Here is a 12,542-nt window from a genome sequence, read left to right as displayed (position 1 = left end):
CTTGCCGGGGGGCGGGGGGGGGAGGGGGAGACAAAAGAGTCAATGGTGTTCTGAAATGCTGCCTGCTTTCCTTCCCCAGCCTCACAGCAAGGCCGGCCTGGCTTTCAGACCTGACAAGGGGGAAGCCCGAGAATCAGAGAACTGAGGCAGAAGAATGAGGAAAGGGGACGATCTTTGCTTGCAGGCAGGTGTCCCCTGTTCTCTCTCCCAGTCACCTGTCATCTCTGAGCTGCTGGTCATCAGATCACAGGCAGGAAAGCTCCCCCACCTGACCACGACACAGGGGACAGGGACAGTGGAAATGTGGCAAACTGCAGGGGCGTGCGTACACGTGAGCAGATGGTCACCGCTGCTGGGATGTTCGAGAGAAACTACAGAATGTTCTCAAAGCCTGAAAGCCACAGCCCTGCCACGGCGAGTCATTTCGGGGGGCCTCACCCTCCGCTGCTCAGCTTCTACCACAGCTGTTTCCTGGAAAGGCTGCAGTCTGAGAACACAGCCACAGCAGCGTGGTGACGCCGTCCCCGAAACCTCACCCGAAATGTCGTCCCTTTTTGCTCGTGTATGTCACAGCCACAAAGAACACTGTTCCACGTAAGGCAGGAGACAGGTGAAGAACAGCTCTTGCCTCTGCGGTTCCAACTCAAACGGGGCCGGTTCATTTTCACAAAGGTAAGGTGACATGCATGCGTGTCCATCAGCAAGGCTGACGTGGGAGTGGGGACGTGTGTCTACAGATTCTCTGCCTCTCTTGTCACTTAGCCAGACGTGCATTTTCCAGGAAGCTGGTGAGGCTCACGCTTTGGCGTCCCTCACGCGTGTGGCCCCGTCCAGGGCCCCCACCTGCTGTCATATTTGCTCACTTAAAAAAGTCTCCACAAGTTGTATAAACTTCAAGTTCTTAATATATGAATTTGCAAGTAGATGGGCTTGAATCTAGAAGACCCAAAGCCTACTTGACATGGGAGAAAGGGAAATGAGCTCTTTGTCCTGAAAGGTCACTGCAGCTCACTGCTGATTTTATCCGTTCTTCCTCATTTAGGTAGATATCTTGCCACCAAAAAACCCCAAAAGTTGGGATCACAGTGGTAAGCATATAATAAGCAGCTGATAAATGTTAGTTTTAGAATCAAAGTTAATTACTGAGATAGAAATCTGCGACTTCCATGGCTTAAACTTGACCTCTTCTCTTGGAAGAGTAAAGAAATGAGAATATTATTACCTTGTTACAGACACTACTCATAATTGTAGTTATACTTTTTGTTACACCAAAAGCAACTATTTATTAAGCAGTTACTCTGTGCCAGTCTGACAAGGACTCTGCATACCTCATCTCTATCTTCATTACAACACTATGAAGTACACCCATTTCACCGATGAGGAGGGTGAGGCTTAGAGCGATTAAGTAAGTTACCTAAAATCACTCCAATTTGGGTCTGTTTAACTTCAAAGCTTTATGCTTTATTTAGACAGAAAAGTTAAGAAGTTAGAATCTCCCACTGTCTTGGCTGAATAATCTTTTTCTTTCACCGAGTCTAATTTCATAGCAGATCCTTAATATTTAATGCACATGTCTGCCTCTTGCCAAGAAATGCGTTTGGAGGTTAAGGCGGCTTAACCAAAAGAAGTTTAAAATAGACCCCAGCTAACTGACTTTCTTTTTTAATTTTAAAAGCATATTTATGTTCTATCTCCAAACTAGACATTATGGGTGATGGAAACAATCTGAATCTGTGAAGTAGATCCACAGCAAGGTGGTAATAAACTGTATGTACACAAATTTTCAAGCCACAGAAGAAATCCAACATTTGCAATAAACACAGTACAAAAACAATATAAATACAATTGAAACAAACACCACCTTAAAGAAAATTCACACCATATAACTTTGAGATAGACTTTTTTGGTTTGGCTTGGTTTCTAAATAACTCTCAAGTATTTCCTCCATTCCATGTAAATCATTATTGCCCTACAACTTTTAAGTGTATGCTAGTCAATAAAATTAGAAATCACTCTCTAATTTATCAGTGTTTTTGTCTCCCACCTTCTTAGTGTCATTAACTGAGGAAAAGTTACAATCGCTGTACTCTCTACCTACCTCGCTCTCAGCACAACCTCCCCTCATGGCTGGACATGGAGATTCACCTACCTTGGCATCCACTTCAAGAGAAGAGACGGGGGGACTGTTCTGGAGAGAAGGAAGTCAATTTTTCTTCACATTGGAACAACTGACGCATTTCTCTTTCCTTCCTGTCGGGCCAGTGCTGAAGCGGGGCACCCTTGGGGCCACCCAGACAGCTTCTGTGGTTACCCCCACATCACCCAGGACCCCGGGAGTGAAGCCACCCAAAGCCACACCCAGGGGCCCTTGCAGGCCAACACCTTCAGCTGGAGGACAGAGCAAGCTGACGTTCCTGAAACGTTCACCCCTACCAAGGAAACCCCAAGACAGACTAAAGGCTTCAAATACTAGAATGTTTTCACATTTGCAAGGGATTTCACACTGATCTCAAGTGTAAATGACTGATTACGTTGTGAAGAACGGTTGCTAACTCACGAATAACAAGACTGGCATAAGCTTTGGTGGGGGGTGGTGCGTGGGGGGTGGATTTCACTGATGTGTCCCATACAAATATGATACAAATCCCAAGTGGATTTGTATCCTCCAAGTGGAGGAACACACCCCTATCAAGAAATAAACTACAATGGCACAGGCACCTTGGAAGCCCCTTTGTCCACACTTCCAGTTACTACCTTTCCCCCAAAGGTAACTATTTTCCTGATCTCTGACACCAGAGTCGCTTTCCTGTTTTGGCACTTTGTGTAAATGGACATATATAATATTAACTCTTCTGTGTCTGGCTTCTTTTGTTTACCATCTTGAGATTCAACTGTACTATTAGGGGTGTCATAGAAAACCAACCTCCATGCTTTGGAGCCAAAACATAATGCCAAGACAGAGTTTGGGATGGAGAGGAACAATAGCTTTAGTGCTTTGTGGGCCCAGGAGGCTGCTGCAGGCTGAAGGCTTCAAAAAACCTACACGGCCACCTGGAGGAAGGGATTGGGTCGGGGGGAGGTTATAGGGAAATGCAGGATCCAGCCGGTTTCCACAGGAATTGTGTACTCGCTACCAACCTCATTTGTCATATTTTCAGGGTGGTGCTGGGTTTCTGAAACAAAAGGCTAGGAGGGCAGGAGGTGAGGTTTGCAGAAGAGAGGAAAAGACATTACTTTAAAATCAAGCTTCGTTGGAGCATTAGTGCCGCCATTTTGATTTTTGTTCAACTCTATGCTCTTAAGTGGCTCTGCATGTAATTATAGTTTATTCATTCTCGCTGTGGCATTATGTCATATGAATACACAACAAGCTTATCTATAGTACTATTGAGGGGCATTTGCGCTATTCATTGTTTAGGCTAGTCTGAATAGTGCTGTTAGGAAGTTCTGGTATAGTGTCTGGGTGAATCCTTGTCTGTGTTCCTGTTGGCTATGTGGCTAGACATGGAATTGTTAGCATACATTCACACTAGTAGCTGCTTCTGGTCTTGCAAAGCCGTTATACTAATTTACACTCCTATCAGAAACAAGTTCCCCCAACATTTTTTATTTGCCTTTCTTATTTTATCCATGCTGGTCAGAGTGTGTTGGCATCACATTCTGGTTTTGATTTTCATTCCCCTGATATTTAAGGTAGCTGAGCAATTTAAACATATTTCATTGGTTTATTGGTCATATAGCTATTTTGTGTAGGGCCTGCTCAAGTCTTTTGCCTATTTTACTAATGGGTTATCTGTCTTTCTGTTCTTGATTTATAGAAGTTATATATATATACTCAGGATATGGGTCCTTTGTCAGGTATTTATATTACATATATCTTCTCCCACTCTGTGGACTTGTTTTTCTATTCCCTTAGTGGGCTCTTGACTCACCTTTGAGGGTGAAATAGTGTGAACTCTAATTGAGAAGTCAGATGATCCCCGAGAATAAAGTGCACTGTGTGGCCTTGGGAGTCACTAGACCTCTCTGAACGCTACTGGGCCTCAGTTTCCTCAACTGTAAATGAGGTTCACTTTGATCATCCCTCTGGCTCCCCAGTTGTGAAATCTTATTCTTCTGTGGCCTGAGGATGATGACCTGAGACGGTGCATTCCGTCAGGTGATGAGCGGGGGGTGAGCGGGTGGGTAGGAATTGTCTGTGAAGGGTAGTGGGTTATGACAAGAGGCAAGAGTGAATTAAGAAGGCAAGCTCTGGGGTGAGACAGACAGATCAGACTGACCTTGAGCAAACCATCTGGCCTTCCAGAGCCATTTCCTGGTGAAGGCCACAGGGTTCCCTCTTAGCTTTACAGTTCGTTCCATTCATTCACAGATATTTATTATGTATTTGTTATATTAGGCCCTGCCATAGAGACTGGGGTCTAAGAAGATTTTCGTAAATAATAACTGTTATCTATTTAAGAGTAGTTTTACTAATTGTGGCATAAGATACTAAGTGAATCCATTTAGGAATATTTGGAAGAAAATGTTTTTGGAATGAGGGTACCCTATGATACTTATTTCTGAAGTAGGTGTATTACTTAGCTGAGGCTGCTGTAACAAATACCATAGGCTGTGTGGCTTAAACAACAAAAGTTCATCTTCTCCTAATTCTGGAGTCTAGAAGCTCAAGATCAAAATGCTGATAGGACTGGTTTTTTTCTGGAACCCTCTGTCCTTGGCCTGTAGTTAGCTGTGTTGCCTCTGTGTCTTCACAAGATCTCTCTGTGCCTCTGTCCTAATTTCTTCTTTTCTTTAATATATTTTATTTATTTTTGAGAGAGAGTGAGAGAGAGCACTTAAACTGGGGAGGGGCACAGAGACAGGGAGACAGAGGATCCAAAGCAGGCTCTGCACTGACATCTGACAGTGGGTCTTGAACTCACAAACCGTAAGATTGTGATCTGAGCCAAAGTCGGACCCTCAACTGACTGAGCCACCCAGGTTCCCCTAATCTCTTCTTGTTATAAGGATGCAGTCATATTGGATTATGACAACTTGACTCCTTATTTAAGGACCCCATCTCCAAATATTCCTTATTTCCAAGTACAGAATGTCACATTCTGAGGTCCTGGGGATTAGGGCTTCAACATATGAATTTGAGGAGGGACACTTCAGACAAGAACAGCAGGATATAGTAAGAAAATGCTAGAGCTTCTATTTATATTTTTTTTTAAAGCTAAAACTTAAATGTGAAGGTTTAATGAATGGATCCATCATTGACTATATCACCATGGGAATAAACATAACTTTGGGATACAAGCTTAAAAATTGTTTCTGCAAGGGGGGCAAAATGTAAGCAGTCGGGAGACCACGGGCCTAAGGCCTTGGGCTGCAGCAGACAGCAGGGAAGCGTAGGCAAAGTGGGTGTTAGGGGCACCTGGCTGGCTCGGTGGGTGGAGCGGGCAACTCTTGATCTTGCGGTTGTGAGTTCGACCTCCACATTGGGTATAGAGATTACTTAAAAATAAAATCTTAAACAACAACAACAACAAAAAGATGGGAGTGGAAATTGAGCAGTATCGGTTCGATCACATCTAAAACTAAAGCGAGGTGACAGGGCTGGCCTGGAGCTTAGACCAGAGGAGCAGTAGAAGGGGAGAGTGCCAGGGTTGGAGAGTGAGCAGGAGTGAGGCAAAGAGGGCGAACGTGATAAATCACCAAGGCACACCTTCTGAAGTCTCCATGTGGTGGGTTTTAGCCCTCTTCTTCTGTAAGCATCCCTGCCTGTAAAGTCAGGCTCGTCACGAGTCTTGCTCCAGACGATGAAACGTGTGCGGAGGTGACCCCTGCCTCCCGTGAGCAGCACCTTCCTAGCCAGCACACGGGGCCACTGTTCCCTGTCCCTTCCCCTCCCCTCAAGGATTCTGGCACCAGGCTGCTCCATCAGTCTGGTCCCAGTGTGGAGAAGACAGGGGACAGAGCCATAGCAGACCTCTGATGGTCACGTAGTGTGGGTGACAAATACATCTTTGTTGTTATCAACCACCAAGAGTCTAGGGTCATTTGTTTCTGCAGCTAACTTAGCCCGGGCTGATGGATACAGTGTAATTTTTCATACATGCAGAACTGATCAACTATTTAAGAACCACTGTCGCATAAAAATCATCCAGTCGGAGAAATGCCCCCTGGGGGCCCCTGCCGTGCCCCAAGTTGTCATTTAGTTATTAGATCTTGGGTATGGGTTCTCGAGGATGGGGCGGAGGTAGCCAGGATCAGGGGAGGAAGGACCCAAGGGGCCCGGAGCAGCAGCCATTTCCAGGTACAGAGGAATTTCAGTCCCACTTGCTCGTGCTTCCCAGCTGACGGCAGATCGAAGTATAGGCATCTCTTCGGTAATCTTGCTACCACATACTTTCTCAGTGCAGGACTCTCACTTTAGATATGTGTCAGACACAAGTTTCTTTTCTTTTCCATTACAGCATCAAATTCCTCAGGCCCGCGTGTTTTGGCATTGTCCTCTTTGTCATCAAATTGTTATTATCGCTGGCCTGGCATGACTCCATGGTCCATCTGAGTAACATGCTCACGGGCACAAAGGCAGGAAAACTCGAACGTTCATAAGACTGGATCTGGATAGAGAGGGGCCGCAGATCACAGACAGCACTGCGAGACCCAACTGTGCCTGTTAATATCCTTTTTGTCTGGTGACATGGCTATGATTATTAGGTCCACACTTCCCTAATAAAGGCACTGACAAGGCCGATCCCTACTTTAAAGAGTTTGTGTTTAAGAGACTTGATTCGAGGGGCACCTGGATGGCTCGGTTCGTTAAGTGTCCGACTTCGGCTCAGGACACGATCTCACTGTGGGTTCAAGCCCCACGTTGGGCTCTGTGCTGACAGCTCAGACCCTGGAGCCTGCTTCCAATCTGTGTCTCTTTTTCTCTGCCCCTCCCCTGCTCACGCTTTGTCTCTCTCTGCCTCTCAAAAAAATAAACATTAAAAAAATTTTTTTAAAAAAGAGACTGGATTCAAAGGAAGAGAGCATGCAGCATCTGCAAGACGATGGCTAATCCCCACCGTGAGAAACAAACCAGAGATTCATTCCACTGACTGCACAGAAACTAAACATTCTAAACTATGGCCGAATACCAGAGATTTATGAGCAGCTATGAGCCGGTGTGTTTATACTTCAGTGCTTATGATGGACGTTCATTCTTGGCCGACTGAGGGTGCTGGACACAGCAGCTAGTGAACGGCCAGCACCAGAGTGATTTTATTCCTTGGCCCCACAGCATGTATGCCAATGGGGCAGCATATGAAAGTATAGCACATAGCACTTTTGTAAGCATTGTAACCTACTGAGCCTAGAGAATTCAAGCCCTCCTATTTACAGAAAATGTAGAGATCATATCTTAGTAACCTTTGTAGCCTTAGCTCCAGCTCAAGGCTGACACAAAGTGAATGTTCAATGTACGTGTTGAACAAATGAACCAACTGTTCTGAAGAGACCATTTTATCCATTTCTGGAGCACATTCAATGTGCCATATGCCAAGATCATTTAATGAATGTTCTTTGATAGTTAAAATTGGAGGGCAGTACCCAGTGCATATGAGCTAAAGTCATGTAAACATTTTTTAAAATTCAGGGGTGCCTAGGTGGCTCAGTCAGTTAAGGGTCAGACTCTTCGGTTCAGGTCATGATCTCGCAGTTTGTGGGTTTGAGCCCTGCATGTCAGCAAAGACGCTGCTTGGGATTCTGTCTCCCTCTCTCTCTCTGTGCCCCCGCCCCCCACTTGCTATTTCTCTCTCAAAGTAAATAAAAATAAGCTTAAAGATTTTTAATTCACATTTACATGTTTTCTGTAATTTCTGCACATGCTGAGTTTCAATTACACTGTAACTTAAAGTCTATGCATTACTAACGCGCTATCCCAGCAGCCTTTTAGGACACTCATTTGAATTAGGAAGTTCCTAAAAGGCTGTGGAGCAACCTCTAGAAGATGTCCCAAACCCCGTAGCACAAATGCAGATGTCCACTCAGAAACTGTTCACTCTTGCTTTGCACATGATTCTAAGACACTTACCCAGCGGGCCTCCAGGTCTGCAGCAGAGTAGCGAGAGCAAATTAGAAAGCAGTGGAAAGACCCATTTGGCCGAGGAGCGTGGTGCCGCTCAGAGCCCAGAACTCAGCAGTCAGAAGGATACGTAAAATGGGATCTCGGGTGAAGCTGGGAATGTCGGGAAGCCAGATGAAGACATGGCAGAATTAGAACCACATGTGAGGCACAAAGACTGAAACACTGGAACAGGTGACTCGAAGCCAGATAACAGGAAGGGAACAAAACTGCAAAGGAAAATACAGTTAGCTTAGGTCAGGTGTCCAAGGCAGAGCAGCCTTCATCTCTCACTGCGGGCTCTCTGCTCACCAGCCCTCTGCTTCCCACAAGGGAGAAGGTGATTGCATCTTTTTCCACTCCCCAGTCCTCTCTTAGTTAGGCGTGAGGCAAAACAGATGCCCCTGGGGAAATCAATCATTCATTCAATCAGTTTTAATTACATACCTGCTTGTGCAGGGCATGATGGAAGGGGTGGGGGATGGTATATCAGTGAATAAAAGGGCTCTGCCTGCGTGGAACTTAGATTCATAGGGTTGAAACAAGGTTTCTGATGGATTGAAAGTGAGCTCTGTAGCTTAATTCTATTATATTTCAAGGGCTGGTGGTCAGTGCTTCCTGGGAGGATGGGTAGTGGGTTTTAGCAATTGTACTTTCGTGAGGTGAGAGGTGATAGCCTGATTTCAAGGACGTAGTAAGACCAGAAAAAACAGCCCCTCCAATCAAAGATCTTAGCCACCAAGCACATGCAAACAGGTGCCCATAGTCCAGTCCTTCTTGGAAAGGGCTGTACAATTACTAATTTTCAGAAAAACCCCCGTATACAACCGTATATATAGGTCAGTTTGGTTAAAGCGGCCAGGAAGTGTGCAGCATTTCACAAAATTCTCCACCCAGAATGTTTTTTTTTTTTTAGTGGTACTTATAGGAAAAAAACCCATCTCATTTATCTGTAAATTTACCTCTCTAAAGGAGGATTTCGTTCAGAGCTGAAGTTTCCTAATCCTGGATTTCCAGAAAGACCGTAACTAGTTTCTCACTTTGCTCATCATTCACATTCAGAAATCCCTTTGCAGCGTATTACTAGACCTCCGAATCTATTTGAATATTAAAATTAGTTCATACACTACAAGCTGGAGGGAAGGGCCGGACGACTCTTACTGCCGGAACGGCTTTTGTCCATTTGTTTTGTTTTCGATGATGCCGGGATACCTCGCGGGTTCCCACGGACGCCACGCTGGGAAGGGCGGGGGGAGGGGCCGGGCCCGCGTCCCCAGCCCCGTTAGCCGGGAGTGGGAGGGGCCCTGGAGCCGCGCGGNGGGAGGGGGAGGGGACGCGCAGGAGGAAAGATGGAAGACTACCAAGCTGCCGAGGAGGTAACCGCTGGGTCAGCGACGGGAAGGGTGGAGGCCGAGAGCCCCGGGCGCGGGTGGGCGGCGGCAGCCAGGGGCGTGTGTGGGCACCCGGGCCGTGTCTGGACGTGGGCAGCGGCAGTCCAGGGCGCAGGCTGACGGCACCGGCGCCCTGCCGAGCGCTTCGCGGTGACCCCCGGCCTGGCCTGCTCCGGGCGTCGTCATCCTGCCCGGGGGAGGGGCGGTCGGGGCGCGGAAGGGGCTCCCCGCGCGGCGGCGTGAGCTCTCCGTTNCCGCGAACCGCTCCACACTCGCGGCCCAGCCGCGCCCCCGGACCTTGCTTCCCGCCAGCATGGCCGCCGGGAGAGTGGTGTCACTCGCTCGCTTTATTCCGTGGCGCAGACCCCTACCCTAGACTAGGGGCTCCACGTCCACGCGTGGGGAGGGCTGAAGGCCGCGTGGGCGTCTGCTGTTTTCACGCAAGACTACAGAGTGGCATGCACGCGTGACACGCACGTACAGACACATCTTCCGAGTCCCTTCAGCCATGGATTTGATGCACCTGCAAAATGCCGAAGTGCACAGTAGGAGAGCCTGCCTTTGTCTTCCGTTCCACACCTTGTTCTAAAGTGCGGTGCTTCCATCCACCGTGGCCACCGTCCCTTAAGTTTAATTTTCAGTTTGAGATGTCAGTATGATAAACTCCTACTTGTGGGGAAAAAGAATCTGTCCTTGCCTCAATGAAGAAGAAGCAGGGTAAAGCACACCATTATTTGCCAAGCAGAAGACATTCTAACAGCGTGCTGTTAACATGGCTTTCCTTCAGTTTAACACGCAGTCGGGAACTAGAGCTGATGGATGCTCCTATTATAGAAAATATTTGCCCGTTTTCCTCTTGCTAAGTAATAATTCTTGTCGAAATAAATGGAGTCCTACAGATTATGCAGCCTATCAAAAATAAAAACGATAGATGAATTTGGTAAAGTTTGCTGTTTTACCATTTTTGAAACTTAGTTTAAGCAAGGATTTCTGGAGGGGGAAAGAATCTAATGCTTGTACCACTCGAATGGCAGTGCTTTTATCAGGGTTTGAGTGCCGATACGGAACCAAATGGATACAGGATGCATGAGCAGCTAGCAAAGGCAAAGCTTTTCCCTGGAAACTAATATAGGGAAATGGCATGTATTATAGGAGTATATAAAACTTTAAGAAAGGAAATGACCCTGTAAGAGAAACCTTAATACTGGCATTTTAATTCTGGCTCCCAGCAGTGAGGTGGCTAAGTGACTTCATTATTCCAGATCTCACAGATCTGAGAATTGAAGACGCTGAACAGGGCATCTGTTTTACAGGAGATAAAGCCCTAGGCCCTTATAAGGGGAGGATAAAACAGCGACTTCTTCCTAGTAGGCTAATCCATGCCAGTCCTGACAGCTTCTGAACTAAGCCTTTTCTGCATATCCTCTAATTTCATGTCAGTATCTGGACCTTTGTAAGACTGTTCTCAACCCCTTGTTCATATTTCTTGTAGAAGTTGAAACTGCCCAGTGGAATCTGTACACCTCTGCTTTTCCACTAAACCTCTACTGAAATACCCCTCAACCTTTTCCTAGCCATGTGGATAGTTACACAAGGATTTTCCTGTATGGTTAAGGGTCACTGAAGTCCCCTGGAAGGATCCTTTAAACCTCAAGAAATCATTTAACCTGTAAGATACTGCAAATTTTCATTCATTTGGTGAGCTGGCTTTGTCTCCAAGGATGCCTTCCTAGTTGAGCAAGTGAGAGGGCTTCAAGACAGTCAGCTCTTGATCCTCCTGGAAAGAAAAGGGGCGTTGCTCAGAGAGGGCCCCAGTGGACAGCATCCTGGTAGGGAGGGAAACTCACTGCCAAAAGCAGGGTGCTCTGACTTTCTTCACCAGGATTCACAATGACGGAGGGCCTCGGGCTGTCCTCTAGAAGGATGTCCAGAGCTAAGTATTGTTCCCAAGATTCAGACAGAACCTTGTGTCCGTTCAGATGTACAGTATGTGTAAAGAAAACCCACCTGTAAACTCCTGCCACTAGATCCCTGCGGCAGCCTACCCCCCAGCTCACCCGGCCACACCTGTGGAGAACAGCTGTGCTGGCAGCTGGTTTCGTCGCCCTGAGGTAGGACAGCATCAAGAAGGAAACATAATTATCCAAAACTGTTCAGTCATTGTACTTTATCACTAATGCTGGTTAAAAACAGAAACTGAAATAGCTTGTTTCTTCTTTTTTTAGAAATGTCTTAAGTTTCAAACCTCCTAATCAGTTCACATCAGGAAGAGTGTTCGTTAAACAAAAGTCAAGTCAGTCATTAAACTTATATTTGGTAATGATCCCAGCAGCCAGTGAAATGGCTAGAGAGATTGAATCTAAAGTGGAGTCTGTGTTTTGGACCATGGCATGACTAAAACAAAGCAAAAACCTTTAAATTATATCATTGTCTACACTCCTGACTGTACCAGCTCTGTGATCCTCAAAGAGCCACTTGGTGTTTCTGAGTCTCTTTGTAGCGTTTTCCTTGGTAAAATGAACAATCTAGTTCAGTCATTTCTAAGTCTTCATTTCTAAATTATGTTCATTACCTAAATTTGCATTACTCAGTGCAGTGGAAACAGATCTTTTAAAGCCATGAAACTTAACTAATTTTCTTCCTTACAGACTGCTTTTGTTGTTGATGAAGTGAGCAACATTGTAAAAGAGGTAAGAGGAAAAATGCTCATTTTTTAAATGTTGATTAATGGCTTTATGAGTGAAACTAATGTGTCTTAAATACTGTCTTGGAATTGTTTCAACTGAGCCTGTGTGTTTTGGCATTTCAAATAACAGTTTTTACTTCAATGAATACGTAGATAAGAATTACTCCCATATTATGTAAATTATATACTTTAAACCAGACAGGAAATTTTATGTACTGGCATTATTATTGAATGTTACTAAGGTTTGATTCTATAACCTTTTAGCATAAAAGACTCCTGGTCATGGTATATAAATAAATGTTTCTGGTGTTGAATAAAGAGTGAATGTAAAAAAAAAAAAAAAAAAAAAAAAAAAAAAAAAGTTACA

General features: G+C 45.5%; 2 protein-coding genes across 6 annotated transcripts in view; one reads left to right on the top strand and one right to left on the bottom strand.

The window, feature by feature from the left end:
• SYTL3 (synaptotagmin like 3) overlaps nt 1-9,281 on the bottom strand; it is a 98,298-nt gene extending 89,017 nt beyond the window's left edge. For 2 of the 5 annotated variants that reach the window (XM_077755130.1, XM_077755131.1), the window contains exon 1: nt 2,150-2,274. The gene's annotated coding sequence lies outside the window, so the exon portion shown is untranslated. Of the gene's footprint in view, nt 1-2,149; nt 2,275-8,068; nt 8,329-9,060 lie in introns of those variants that run through there. The other 3 variants (XM_077755127.1, XM_077755129.1, XM_077755132.1) reach the window with 3 other exon arrangements.
• Nucleotides 9,282-9,421: 140 nt separating this feature from the next.
• The window catches only part of DYNLT1 (dynein light chain Tctex-type 1), a 7,195-nt gene continuing 4,074 nt past the window's right edge, over nt 9,422-12,542 (top strand). The window contains exons 1-2 of the mRNA XM_077755126.1: nt 9,422-9,474; nt 12,138-12,179. Of these exons, the coding sequence (XP_077611252.1) occupies nt 9,448-9,474; nt 12,138-12,179 (69 nt within the window). The 5' untranslated portion in view covers nt 9,422-9,447. The remainder of the gene's footprint in view (nt 9,475-12,137; nt 12,180-12,542) is intronic.

Source organism: Crocuta crocuta, unplaced genomic scaffold (assembly GCF_008692635.1).
Source record: "Crocuta crocuta isolate KB4526 unplaced genomic scaffold, BGI_CrCroc_1.0 scaffold11, whole genome shotgun sequence".
Classification (NCBI taxonomy): Eukaryota; Metazoa; Chordata; class Mammalia; order Carnivora; family Hyaenidae; genus Crocuta; species Crocuta crocuta.
Note: the sequence above shows the minus strand (reverse complement) of the source record. Positions and strands in the feature narration are given on the sequence as shown.